At 40.8% G+C, this 14,300-nt stretch overlaps 1 protein-coding gene across 1 annotated transcript in view; it reads left to right on the top strand.

Moving 5' to 3' along the window:
* Positions 1–1,042: 1,042 nt before the first annotated feature.
* The window catches only part of LOC311246988 (solute carrier organic anion transporter family member 3A1-like), a gene marked incomplete at both ends in the record, with an annotated part of 99,304 nt that continues 86,046 nt past the window's right edge, over positions 1,043–14,300 (top strand). The window contains one exon of the mRNA XM_084337263.1: positions 1,043–1,204. Within this exon, the coding sequence (XP_084193389.1) occupies positions 1,043–1,204 (162 nt within the window). The remainder of the gene's footprint in view (positions 1,205–14,300) is intronic.

Below are 14,300 nucleotides of genomic sequence, written 5' to 3'. Positions count from 1 at the left end.
CTCTGCCCTGTTGAATGCAAATGTTTTGATGTGTTGTGTGTGTGTGTGTGTGTGTGTGTGTGTGTGTGTGTGTGTGTGTGTGTGTGTGTGTGTGTGTGTGTGTGTGTGTGTGTGTGTGTGTGTGTGTGTGTGTGTGTGTTGGGGGGCACTTGTGTGTTGCCTGTACATTGCAAATATTGACTATAATGATGATGATGATGGTGATGATGATCCATTCATATCACAAACTTGATAAATGGACAAAGCACTTGAAATCTTGTGTATATATGCACCCAATGAAGACCTGGGAGAGAGAGAGGGAGAGAGAGAAATATAGAGAGAGAAAGGGGAAGAGAGAGAGAGAGAGAGAGAGAGAGAGAGAGAGAGAGAGAGAGAGAGAGAGAAAGGGGAAGAGAGAGAGAGAGAGAGAGAGAGAGAGAGAGAGAGAGAGAGAGAGAGAGAGAGAGAGAGAGAGAAGGGGAAGAGAGAGAGAGGGGGGAGAGAGAGAGAGAGAGAGAGAGAGAGAGAGAGAGAGAGAGAGAGAGAGAGAGAGAGAGAGAGAGAGAGAATCGGCGCAGGTTGCCTTATTTACGGAGATAACGCTCATCATCACGCATGGTCTATATGGGAGGAACACTGCCTGCGTCCAGAGACAGCTTCTAGAGACGCGAGGACTGCGACTGTGTGTATGCCGCACTAACAAACACAAATGAAACGGACCTGATATACTCGTATAGTTAGAAATCTAATGGCACATAACATAGGTCGGCGAGAACAAGTGTCCTTCGTGCTGCTGCGTCTTGTCGTACAATAATGATGCGCAGGGGATGTTGAAAGGCCGCCGGAATTCAGCGCAACAACGCCGGCTTGAAAAACATACCAGGCTATATGTCATGCTATAAGAGGTTATAGCAGGTCTTTATAGTGACAACAACAACCTGCACCTCCTGCAGTGTAGGTTAGGCTATAATCTCCCTTCGCAAATGGTCATCATCGGACTGGATCCATCTATAGTTTCATGCTGCCAAGCGCTACTGGAGCCTGAAACCTTTTTTACAAAAGCATGCAGGTAAAAAATCAGATATGCACAACAGAGAGGAGTACTGAAGACCCAGAGCAGGATGATAATAACCAGAAAAAGACTTCATGTTTTTCCAACATAAAGATTTTTCTCGTGTCGGAATGCGCGCTTATGTTGGCGCAAGGCACGGTCGGAGCCTATCTGGTAAGTTTTCATACCGTCATCATCATATAATAATAACCTGAATGTTGTTTTCACGGGGGGGGGCATGATGTTGGGCATGGATGGATGGTTATTACACGGTTACAGCAGGTCAAGTGTTGTGGTCCTCCTCTCACTGGATTCATGCGTAATGGCGACGCTGCGGTGCTTTTGTTGATATTACAGTCTAATAATCACATTAGTGATCCTCCCATTACACTCACCCTGACAAACGTCTTTTCTTTGATTTACGGAAGCATGCGCATTTGTCTGCAAGGCTTAATTATTAGGCCTATGCACCAATGCCATGCACGACAGAAATGCGCGTCACACACAACAGCCGTGTTTTCCTATTATAATGTCTCAATAAAATGCGTATTTTATTGGCCCGGTATGAAACACTGCACACAAGGTCGACACACACGTACCGGGGTATTTAAACTGGGTTTACCAGTACATGCTGTGCCCTTATCATGACAGGTTCAGTAGCCTAATAATGCAGTAGACCTGCCACTGCACTATCATAATTAGTACGCCTATTAAAGATCCAATCGTCTGTCAAAATGTAAACAAAAGGGTGGCCCCCCACCAGTGAAAACGAATATGATATTGACGGAATATTTAATCTGAAATTGATTGACAGAGGTCTCGATGCAATAACTTACATTATATATGACACAAAGACCTGGACATTTGCTGCATTTTATTGTTATTATAAAACATGAAATATTTGTAAACAATGGTGTAAACAGTTATATTTTTGTTTTGTTTGTCAGTTTGTTTGTTATGATGGGTTCAGAAAATTCCCCCAAAACTAATGTCCGCCCCATGAGTGAAACTATTGAAGACTATACTGTATGTAAGCCCACACACACCCAGCATGAAGGTCAAAAGAACTCTGGATTGGGGCTTTAAACAAATTAATCCTTTTTTGAATGACAGAAATGTCCATCATTAACACACACGAGAATGGCACTGAATCATTTTTATTTTCAAATCTTTCAAACATTAGCATTATTAGCATTATGAAAAGGAATAGTCTAAATGTAATTAGTACAGTAAGGCACTAAAACACATTATAAACCATCTACACAATTCAGTCTCACAGTTGTAATGTAATTTTTATTGTTATGCTTAAAGGGGCACTTCACCAAAAAAATAATGCTGATTTATTTTGCACACAATCTCACATCCAAAAACTCAAATCAGAAAGTTATTGAGAGTAAATGAGGTTGAATATGGCCACCAGTGATGTCATCGGGGACACTGAATCATTGTGTTGTGTGCAGCTCCATGTAATGATGAACGATGGAAAAAAATAGCAATACCTTGTCTTATAGGGCCTGCTAGCTACCTTATTATTTAATTGAGCTTTAACACAACACAAGGATGCAACGTCCCTGATGTCATCACTGGTGGCCATATTCAAACAAATGTACTCTCAATAACTGACAAACTAAATGAATGTGTGCAAAACTGTAGAGTTTTTGGACGTGTGTGAGATTATATGCAAAACAAATCAGCATTGTGTTTACGGTGAAGTGCTCCTTTAAGACTTTGAACGCAAAGACATCGGCCCGTGGCTTTGCATTGTTACAGAAATAGGTTATTGTTTCCACCTGAAGCCATGACACATACTGTATGAGGCCATCGTCCCATTTGGGACATGCAAATGTGTTGGGTTCCTATAGTGGCTCTGAATGAGCTGTGAGAGCTGCTGTCCAGACAGATTCTGTGGCGGCCCGGCCCGGCCCGGCCCAGTAAAGCACACGTTGCCAGCAGAAGATTGCTGAGTTAGTGAGCCTGAGCGGCCCCAGGGCTAACGTCATTATAACCGTGTATATACCTCTACTACTACCACCAGTTGCTGCTGGTGTTGTTTTGGAATGACAATGCTGTATTCCGCAGCGTTCATCCTTAACCCTTTTAAAATGTGAATAGAGTTGTACAGTTTGATAGCCTAACATAAATGATTACAACTATGCACATAACACAGATCATATTTAAGGACCCTGCTATTTAAATCCCTGCTTGATCGTGTCAAACGCTGGTAGGAAGGACTTGGTATGATGAGTTTGTGTCTATTGCATGAGTTGAAAAACGGTATAGTTTCTGACCTCAGAGGTGAGTTTCAGCAGAGGTTAAGAGGAGATAACATTGGTGAAGCATTTGCAGGCACACGCACTTTTATATTTAGGTGAAATATGGGGACATTACGTAGACTAAGAAACGATAAAAAAAAGACATGCCCATCCCAATACCCACTAGGATGGATAAAAAAAATACCTTTAGAAGATATTAGAAAAAGGCCTGCACACCAAATAGTTACACAGCTACACATTAAGGTACATAGAAGGGAAATCACAGTACATACAAATCATGTACCCCCAGTGGGTAATTTTGTGAGGGTATTAATTCCCACGCACGCACGCACGCACGCACGCACGCACACACACACACACACACACACACACACACACACACACACACACACACACACACACACACACACACACACACACACACACACACACACACACACACACACACACACACACACACACACACACACACACACACACACTGTGAGGGTAGTCATTCACAAAAAACACCTTTTTGGATACATACACTTGGCACTTTGGCCCCTAAATGCCTGAATGAGGACTTTGACATTAAATCTTTTTTGTGAATGAATACCCTATATGTCATGTCTCCAACATTAATACTGCTGTTTCCGTAAGTTGTGGTCTTCATTTTGGAGTGTTATTTCGTTTTTACATAAGGTGTAATAATATATATATGTTTATAGATAGACAGATGTGCCTCTAATATGTAGTATATATGACAGCTATTTAGTTTGAGTCCTTTTGGAGTACAAACTATTGGGGGTACATGGTTTGTATGTAGGTATGTATTGTCCTTTGTATATAATTCTGTGTATACAGTATGTATAATATGAAATAATATTTGTCAACCATATTTAACAACAATATATTGTCTGCAATTTGATTGATGCAATTGTCTGCAATGTGAAACCGGTGTGTTATGTCACATGATTTTGGAACATGGAATATGGGTTATTTAAATGGCTACTCTGTATTTAACAGAAGTCCGAGGAAGAGCCTTGTTGCTTGAAACGTCACTCGTGAAGAAAATGAAAGTCTTTTCAAGGGAGCTATTTGGTCTATTTGTTTCTAATCTGACATTACATAGACTTATTGTACATTCATTCTGTAACTAACCCTAACCCCAAAACTTGACCGTGACCCTAACCCATAAGGGGGAATTCCACTCTGGGTCTCTCTTGTATTTATATAAAAGTTGCTTTACTACAGAGTAAATAAGCACACAGCCAGCTATGTACATATTGTCAGGCCAGAGATATAGCCCTAAAACTATTTCACATGCTCCTGCTTCGTGCTTTACAAAGGACTACACTGAGGTGAAAATGGCAGGCATCAGGCAACACCAGTTGCCACTCCTACCAAACACATTTAGAGGGGATGGTTGAGCTTTTACTATCTGGTGAGAGAGAGAGACTGGGAAGCTGAACTAGAGACGAGGGGAAACTCCATTGTTGTAGTTGCTAGAACTTGAGTGAGGGAGGGTAGATGTACAAACTTAAGCGTCATTATGACACAGCTACAGCTCTACCAAATTACCGCCTTCCACTGGCCACACGTCTGAGCAGAGAATGCTTTGGTCAGCCACATAGCCTACACCCTACAGAGAATTAATCAGGTATGCCTCAATCTGGTAAATGAGTTTAATGTTGCTTTGCAGTGGAATTTACCATTAACCTAGCCCTTACCTTAACCTTAATCTAACCCTAACCTTAATCGTTACTCTAATATAGCTCATAAAGCAAAACCAGGATGTCGAGCGTGTCCTCTTTGGTCCAACATGTACTGATTTGGTACAAAAAAATCCTGATTTAGTTGTGTGCGTTCTCTGGAAATTGGTCCTTATTCTTCACATATACGTGCCACACAGACACTGGCTGGTAATGTCAAGGGAGGATATATGGACAGGAGAGAAAAGGAGCAGAGAAAGAGGCAGCCCACCTTGCAAAGCAACACAGAAACAGATTCCACAGGTTGCAGCTCCTGGCATGAGCTCTGAGGAGAGAGGCAGATGGTGAGGTTTCCAACTCTCTCTTCCCTGTCCAGGTTCACTGGCCACTGCACAGCCTGCCATATTCCTCACTACTCCACTGGGCATCATAAATGAGGCTGCCACCACTGCTGTGTGTAATTTGAGGACAAGCATTATAAGTGGAGTTTAACCCTCTCAAACCGCCGGCGAGACAGGCCAATATTATTGTCTTCCAGAGGCTGTAGCAGGCTCGGTTTTATCTATAGAGACATGGAGAAGTAGATACAAACTGAATCTATTCTAGAGACCTTGAGGGGCTAGGACCGCTAAATCCACAAAGAATGGATTGCACGGTGCTAATTGCACCCTTACAATTAATTATGAATTGAAAATGGGGGACCCTGATGTAAACAAGACGAAAGTCTTTCTCTGGTCTGCATCCCCTTAACAATTGTGTGTATTGAGCCGTACTGTATTGTACCCATTCTGCAATATGTTAATACAATTTTCATTAAATCAATCACCTGCACGGTTAAGGGGATGCAGACCAGAGAAAGACTTTCGTCTTGTTTACATCAGGGTCCCCCATTTTCAATTCATAATGAATTGTAAGTAAGGGTGCAATTAGCATCGTGCAATCCAGTCTTTGTGGATCTAGCCAATATGTCATGTTAGCCTACCTGGAAAGGGTCTAAATGTTGCTCCAAAGTTAAGGGCAAACAGTCTGTGGTTGGGGTGACCGTGAGAGGTGTCCTTAACGATACTGCGTGCCTTCCTCAGACACCATTTGTGCTGAACAGTCTCAATTGCAGGTAGTGGTGTACCAGTGATGTTTTGGGTGGTTTTGTCCCAGTAAATGTACATGAGGCTTATTTGATTGAGCAACAGGTCTTGGAAATGTATTGACATTTTAAACTTGGAATGTCATTCAGCAGATCTTTTTTAAAAGGTACATTTTGGTTATATTTTGCCTGCATATTGACAATGTATTCCACCTTTTTTTTATGACTTACAAACAATGAGGGTTAGCTAGGCTAGTGATTTGGCTAGTTTTGACTAAATGAGAAACTATTTTATTTACAATATTGAAATTGATATTCCTGATAATCAAGAGGTTGATTGCTATTCCACAGATACTTGTAGGTGTCCACACATGACAGGTTTGTGAATGATGTGCTGTTGTTTTTTAGTGAGGACATTGCCTCCCATTAATTTCTCCTGCTGATTGCCAATGACATGGCCATTTCAAAGGGGTCACATCTTGACCTTTCACCTCAAGGTATCGGAATGAAAATCGACCTAATGGAACCTAAGGAGTCTTACGTATACAGCCATACCCAATTCATGCTTCATGGACTTTAGTGTCTACCAAAAATATGTTATTTTTGATTTCTGAAAAAGAAAAAAGAAATCTATATTTACCTATTTCTGCATACTGTGGTCCCAGTCTTGGAGTTGCATGCATTGGGTATTGCCCTCTAGGTGAATCACATGGAACCTTACACCCATAAACTAGAGACCTGGGCCAATAAGAGAGTGTAGGATTTGTTGTTAGCACATTGGGTGCCACGCCCCTTCCGGGAAGGGCATAGGCCTTGCCACCCATTAACCCCATGTAAACGCTCACCTTGTTTGTAGAGCTAAACCTATATTTTATATTATAGCTATGGATCTAATAACGCTGTTGATTGTCAGTGGGTTTCTTCCGGTCAACGTGCAAAAAACTGATACTTTTTTCATCTATACATTTCCGTTTTATACCGCGGTGAATATGAGTATAGTTTGAGTGATTCTGAGTAATCCCAGAAAAAGACACAAAAACAGCGTTGACCATCTGCGATCTCAGACACATTCAGTACAGCATGCACAAGGTGCCTCGATGGATTATGAATGGCAATAGCGAATAAAAGGAAAACCGAGACAAGAACGTAGATCTACGTTTCTGGCACTCAACCGCTGGGCCACAGAAACGTAAATCTACGTGAACGGCAACCAATGTGTTAAGGGGGGTTTTCTGAGCCATTTTCACCATCTAATCAACAAATTATCTTTTTGCTGAAATCTCCAGATTTCAAAAGGTATTTATATCATATCACAGTATGAGCATTTAGTATTTTTATTCATGAGTATTATTCCTGATTCATGATAATTTTCTGACCTTTTTAGTTTTTTTTGTCATTTTCGAATGGTAAAAATAGTTTGGTAATGCACCAAATCTGTGTAACAAATGGTATTAACCCCAAACTACACATAATTGAGCTTGAGAATGATCATCATTTTGTTTCCTTAACACTTTCCGTGCCAGCCATGCGGTGCCTAGGAACCCTGTTGCGTGCCACCGCTCTATTCAATGACAGAGCTCTCATATTTGCGAACGTATAAACTATATCTTAAATTATGGCTGTGTCTAATATGACCGTCGCTTATCAATGACTTGTTTGCAGTCAACATTGTCGAAACGGATTGTTTTTTAATCGGTTCATTTCCGTTTTATACCATTTTGAAAAACGCTTGTTTTTTGAAAGTTTCAGAACAAAATAAAGATTCTGTGATAATCGCCCTTTACTAGAATACACTGGAATACACAAAACACATTGTAATTTTTTTGCCTATTTATGAATCGTTTTCAAATAAACGCTAGATTATCGATAGTATATGTGTACTTATGCACGCTATAGAAGCGGGCTGAGAAATCGATTATCTTATTTCCTGATCGCACACACACACACACACACATACACACATATGGCACACGCTGATATATAGGTGAAAATAGCTCTGATTATCCCAAGACTGGTCAAATAGATTCCTTACCTCAGATCAGATGTTCTCCAAAAAGATTATTCCAATTCCTGATCGCCATTCCAAATATCGATTTATTGATCCAACGCTGGGTACTGGAAACACATATTTCTCCGCTGTTCTGATGGTGGGCGATGACTGCAGTAGGCTCGGATTACATGCCTGACAAGTAAAATGTGGAAGCAGGACTTTTTTCTCTCCATGTGTTTCATTCAATCCAATCCAATGGGGTGCAGTACCATCTGGAGAGACGATAGGGGGCGGTATTTTCCCTGTTCGAGCTCAGACAGATCCCCACTGGTAACGTGAGGCTAGATTGATGAAAAATGAATGGAAATCGATAATAAAAAAAATAACGATTAAAAACGAGATCTCTCGTCGTCTGGCACTCAGCGGTTGGCATGAACTAACGAGAAATCTCGTTGTTGGCACTGAAACTGTTAAAGGGACAAAGTTCACACAAGATTGAGCAACATGTACCTTACCCAGAGTGCTATCTATCCATCCAGATCATTTTGGTGTGATTCTCCTAGTTTTGGAGATATCTGCCGTAGAGATGTCTGCTGTCACTCCAATACAATGGTCAATGGAGTTGAATGGCACTCGGTTTGTGGCGCTCAAAGCACAATAAAAATACATTTTAAAACTCAAAAGCATGTCTCTTTCCTGAAATCACGACCAGGTTATTTTTGTACTGAACTACATCCCCCATAATAATGAATCTAAGTGTAGTTCGGTAGAAAACAGTTCCTACATGAAACTGCTCACAACAAGGTCTGTGGATTATCTTGAGTAACCGGGTCATCATTTCTGGAAAGAGCAAATAAAATGTTCTGTGCTTTAACCATTTCACTACCAGACTACCAAAGGGTTAACCCTTTCACTGCAACAATACAGAAGGTTAACCCGTTCACTGCCGCCACTGAGCGCCAGACCCGAGTATAGTCGGGTTTTAATCGTTATTTATTTTATTAGCGATATCCATTCATTTTCATCCATCCAACCTGATGTTATCGTTGGGAATGGGTCTGAGCTCGCAAAAGGGCAAATACCGCCACCTATCGTCTCCCGGATGGTATTGCACATCATTGTAATCCCTCTGGCTGGGGCTGTGCATCAAAAAAAAAAAGTCCGGTCCAGGTTTTCCTTCTCGGGCATGCAGTATCGCTATAACACATTGACTGGGGACACTCTGAGCAGTGTGGATTATGTGTTTTGGATATATAACGTTGGATCAATAAACGCGATCAATATTTGGAATGGCGATCAGGAATTGGATTAACCTTTTTGCAGAACATCAGATACAAGGTAAGAACATTGGGTCTCATTCCCGAACGGATTTACGACAAAAAATGTCCTCTTAGGCAGATTTCTGCCCATTTAAGACATTATAGCGCTGGTAGCGCGATTCCCCAAATTTTCCTGAGATCGGATTTGACCGTGGCTGAGAGCAGAATTTAAGAGTGCTGAGGAGCACACTTATGATTGATTGACTAATTGAACATTTTATTAACTTGACAGACTGTGTTCTCATAGTGATTCCTTCATGTCAACGCTACAGGCCTCCTTGGAATTAATTACTTAATCACAATTAAAATAAATATGACAATATTTGTACAATAAGAAATTACACATTTGATGTCGGAAAAATAAATAATATGGATTCATCTGATCACAGGGCAGCTGGATTAACCATATCTGAACCAGCTATTTTGGACAAATGTATAATTACTTTAATTACTCAGATATTCAAACACAATTATGCAATTATTGTGAAATGATTGAAAATAATAATAATTGTCTAATGAATGAACAGTATATAGGCTTATATTATTCTAATTACTTGTTTCATTAGGATTTAGTAGATACTATATGCTCTGCCCTACCTATGTACAGTAAGTACAGTATACACATAAGGCCGCCAGAGTCGGGCGTACCAGCAGACTGCATGGTGGACTGTACTACGTCTATGGGGCGGGCAGTGCAGTATATTTGCTGCTCTCCTAATAAAACAAGTCATGATTAGAATAATATAAGCCTATACTGCGTTCATTCATTATGCGTGTAGGCTATATAGGAGTGTGTGTGTGTGTGTGTGTGTGTGTGCGTGTGCGCACCACAAGCTCTACTATATGATGACAATACAATTAATCTAATCTCATTTTGATCGGTTGCAAAGCGCTTCCTATTGGCAACCATTTTCACACGGCTGCATCGTCAGTTGCATTCTAATGAGCTGCCTTATAAGGAGCTTCGGACGGGAACGCGCGTTCATGTTTCAGAGCGGTGAAATTCCTCATTGCGGCATCTCAGCTGAGACAAGTTTGAGTCATTAATACATCTTCCCAGCGCGTTGAGGACTCAGAGTGAACTTGTCGTAGATTCTGTCTCAGTCGGTTCCAAGATAAGTCTTCCAAGAGAAGTCTTTGGAAAATATTCGGGAATGAGACCCATTATATATAAATTTGATCGTTGATCTGATATGTATTTCTACCCGATCGACGCTGTATCTGTGTGTGTATGTGTGGCTGTTTTCCGTTGGGTGGGAGGAGGGGGGGGAGCGGCGCGCCGGTCTAAACAACATTGCATGCGTGCACGAGGAAGGACAATAATTATGATCTAGCGTTGATTTCAGGAAGATTCGATAATCAGCCGAAAAATTACAATGTGTTTTGTGTATTCCACTAAAGGGCTATTATCGCGTCTTTCTCTGGAATTACTAGAAATCACCAAAACTATACTCGTATTCAAAACGGTATAAAACGGAAATGTACCGATGAATAAACTATCCGTTTTGTACATGTTGACTGCAAGCAACTCACTGATAATTGTCGAGTGTATTAGACCCATAGCCATAATTTAAGATATATTTTAAGCGCTCACAAATCTCCCACTCCTCCCATTGATTAAAGCGGTGGCGCTCTACCGCCCTCTGGCGCACTTAAGCGGTGGCGTCCAATGAGTTAACAATGATAAAAACAGTAAAACATTGTAGACATCATTATAAACATCAGAATATTTTGCTCACATATTTAAGTAGTGCATTCTCAGGTGGTATTTGAAAGACACTTTGCTATTCAATTTACTTATGTTCAGTGAGCAGTTATTCCAATGATTGATGGCACGATAAACAACCGTCCTCTTTAAAGCATTTGATTTTGGACGTGGTAACATAATCTGTCCATCATCGGCTGACAATTTGTTTGTATAATAATAATAATAATAATAATAATAATAATAATAATAATAATAATAATAATAATAATAATAATAATAATAATAATAATAATAATAATAATAATAATAATAATAATAAATTGAATTTGTATTGTACTTTTTGTTCGCTGGGAGGAGGGTTAAAACATAGTTACAAAATTTTAATAAAATAGTTATTAGTTAAACAAATAAAATACAGAATAAAAATAGGATAAAAATAGAACATAGTTAAAAACATAGTATAAACATAAAATTAAAAACAACAGCACAAGAAAATAAAAATAAAAAGCTAACAGTCAAAGGCCTTTTTAAACAGATGGGTTTTCAGGCCTGCTTTAAAAGAGTCCAGGCTCTCTGGTGCCCTCAGCTGGATGGGGAGGCTGTTCCACAGGCGTGGTGCAGCCGTGCAGAAGGCTCGGTCATCCATGGTGCAGAGCCGGGTATTGGGGACCCGAAGGAGCAGGCTAACTGCAGATCTGAGGGTACGGGTGGAGGATTGTGGAGTGATGAGTTCCTGAAGGTAGAGGGATGCGTGTCCGTTTATGCAGTTATGGGTGAGCATCAGGATTTTGTAATTGATCCGGGATGAGACGGGGAGCCAGTGTAGTGAGTGGAGGATGGGGGTTATGTGATCGTGTTTAACAGGTTGAGACGAAAAGACAGTGTTCCTGAAAAATGTAACCGTGTTTCTAGGTGGCGTCTACTGACCTTGTGCCCCTCCCCCCCAAGATCCCCCGTCTCCCCACACAACCGGAAATAGATTTGGTAGGTCTCAGAGGGTCAAATGTAGGCTAATTTCAGAAGGAGAGCTTAAGTTTCTATATGACTATCATAGTGCTACCTGTGATAGGACGAGCCTCTTATGTTTCTATATGACTATGATAGTGCTACCTGTGATAGGACGAGCCTCTTAAGTTACTATATGACTATGATAGTGCTACCTGTGATAGGACGAGACATCACAACATGGCGAGACATCACAACATGGCGTTAACAAGACATCACAACATGGCGTTAACAAGACATCACAACATGGCGTTAACAAGACAACATGGCGTTAACAAGACATCAAGTTCAAGTTCAAGTTTCTTTATTAGTTGTCATCCAGAAGTACAGAATACTTTTATACAAAATGCTTCTTTCTGTCATTCTGTCATTCTTTCATCACAACATGGCGTTAACAAGACATCACAACATGGCTTTAACAAGACATCACAACATGGCGTTAACAAGACATCTCAACATGGCGTTAACAAGACATCACAACATGGCTTTAACAAGACATTACAACATGGCTTTAACAAGACATCACAACATGGCGTTAGAAAGACATCACAACATGGCGTTAACAAGACATCACAACATGGCGTTAGAAAGACATCACAACATGGCGTTAACAAAACATCACAACATGGCGTTAACAAGACATCACAACATGGCGTTAACAAGACATCACAACATGGCGTTAACAAGACATCACAACATGGCGTTAACAAGACATCACAACATGGCTTTAACAAGACATCACAACATGGCGTTAACAAGACATCACAACATGGCGTTAACAAGACATCACAACATGGCGTTAACAAGACATCACAACATGGCGTTAACAAGACATCACAACATGTCGTTAGAAAGACATCACAACATGGTGTTAACAAGACATCACAACATGGCGTTAACAAGACATCACAACATGGCTTTAACAAGACATCACAACATGGCTTTAACAAGACATCACAACATGGCGTTAACAAGACATCACAACATGGCGTTAACAAGACATCACAACATGGCGTTAGCAAGACATCACAACATGGCGTTAACAAGACATCACAACATGGCGTTAACAAGACATCACAACATGGCGTTAACAAGACATCACAACATGGCGTTAACAAGACATCACAACATGGCGTTAACAAGACATCACAACATGGCGTTAACAAGACATCACAACATGTCGTTAGCAAGACATCACAACATGGCTTCAGCTCCAACTGTGGTTTGTGGTTTCTTTATAGACATCAAAGGGTGTAATTAATAATCTGTGAAAAAGACACCAGATCTTTTGTTACAATTTCCAGTTGACAGTTAACATCTTAGATATATGACAGCCACTGCTGCCACAGTACTATTGCACTAAGTAATGCAGTTTCCCCAAAAGTATCTGAACACTAAGACGAAGCAAAGATAGCCTCAACACTAAGATGTCTTTGTATGAATTCTAGCCCAGGATACAGTATGCAGTTACATGATTGGAGACGTCTTCTGCACCACTGTATAAGAAGGCACTGCAAAATGGTTGAAGCACGTTTGTCTGTTAGGCTACTATGTCTAATAGAAAGAGCGATGACACAACGGAACCCTTTCACTACCACACTACAGAAGGTTAACGCTTTCACTGCCACACTACAGAAGGTTAACCCTTTCACTACCACACTACAGAAGGTTAACGCTTTCACTACCACACTACAAGGGGGTTAACGCTTTCACTACCACACTACAGAAGGTTAACGCTTTCACTACCACACTACAAGGGGGTTAACCTTTCATACCACACTACAGAAGGTTAACTCTTTCACTGCCACACTACAGAAGGTTAACCCTTTCACTACCACACTACAGAAGGTTAACGCTTTCACTACCACACTACAGAAGGTTAACACTTTCACTACCACACCACAGAAGGCTAACGCTTTCACTACCACACTACAAAAGGTTAACCCTTTCACCACCACACTAAAAGGGGGTTAACGCTTTCACTACCACACTACAGAAGGTTACCTTTCGCTACCACACTACAGACGGTTAACCGTGGTAGTGAAGGGGTTAACCTTCTGTAGTGTGGTAGTGAAAGAGTTAAAAGACTGGGTCTACATCCTGTGTCCTTATCACTGTCACGCAAACATTAACCCTTTCACTACCACACCACAAAGGGGTAACGCTTTCACTACCACACTACAGAAGGTTAACCTTTGAC

The sequence above is a fragment of the Notolepis coatsorum genome (assembly GCF_963971535.1).
Source record: "Notolepis coatsorum genome assembly, chromosome: 20".
Lineage (NCBI taxonomy): Eukaryota > Metazoa > Chordata > Actinopteri > Aulopiformes > Paralepididae > Notolepis > Notolepis coatsorum.
Note: the sequence above shows the minus strand (reverse complement) of the source record. Positions and strands in the feature narration are given on the sequence as shown.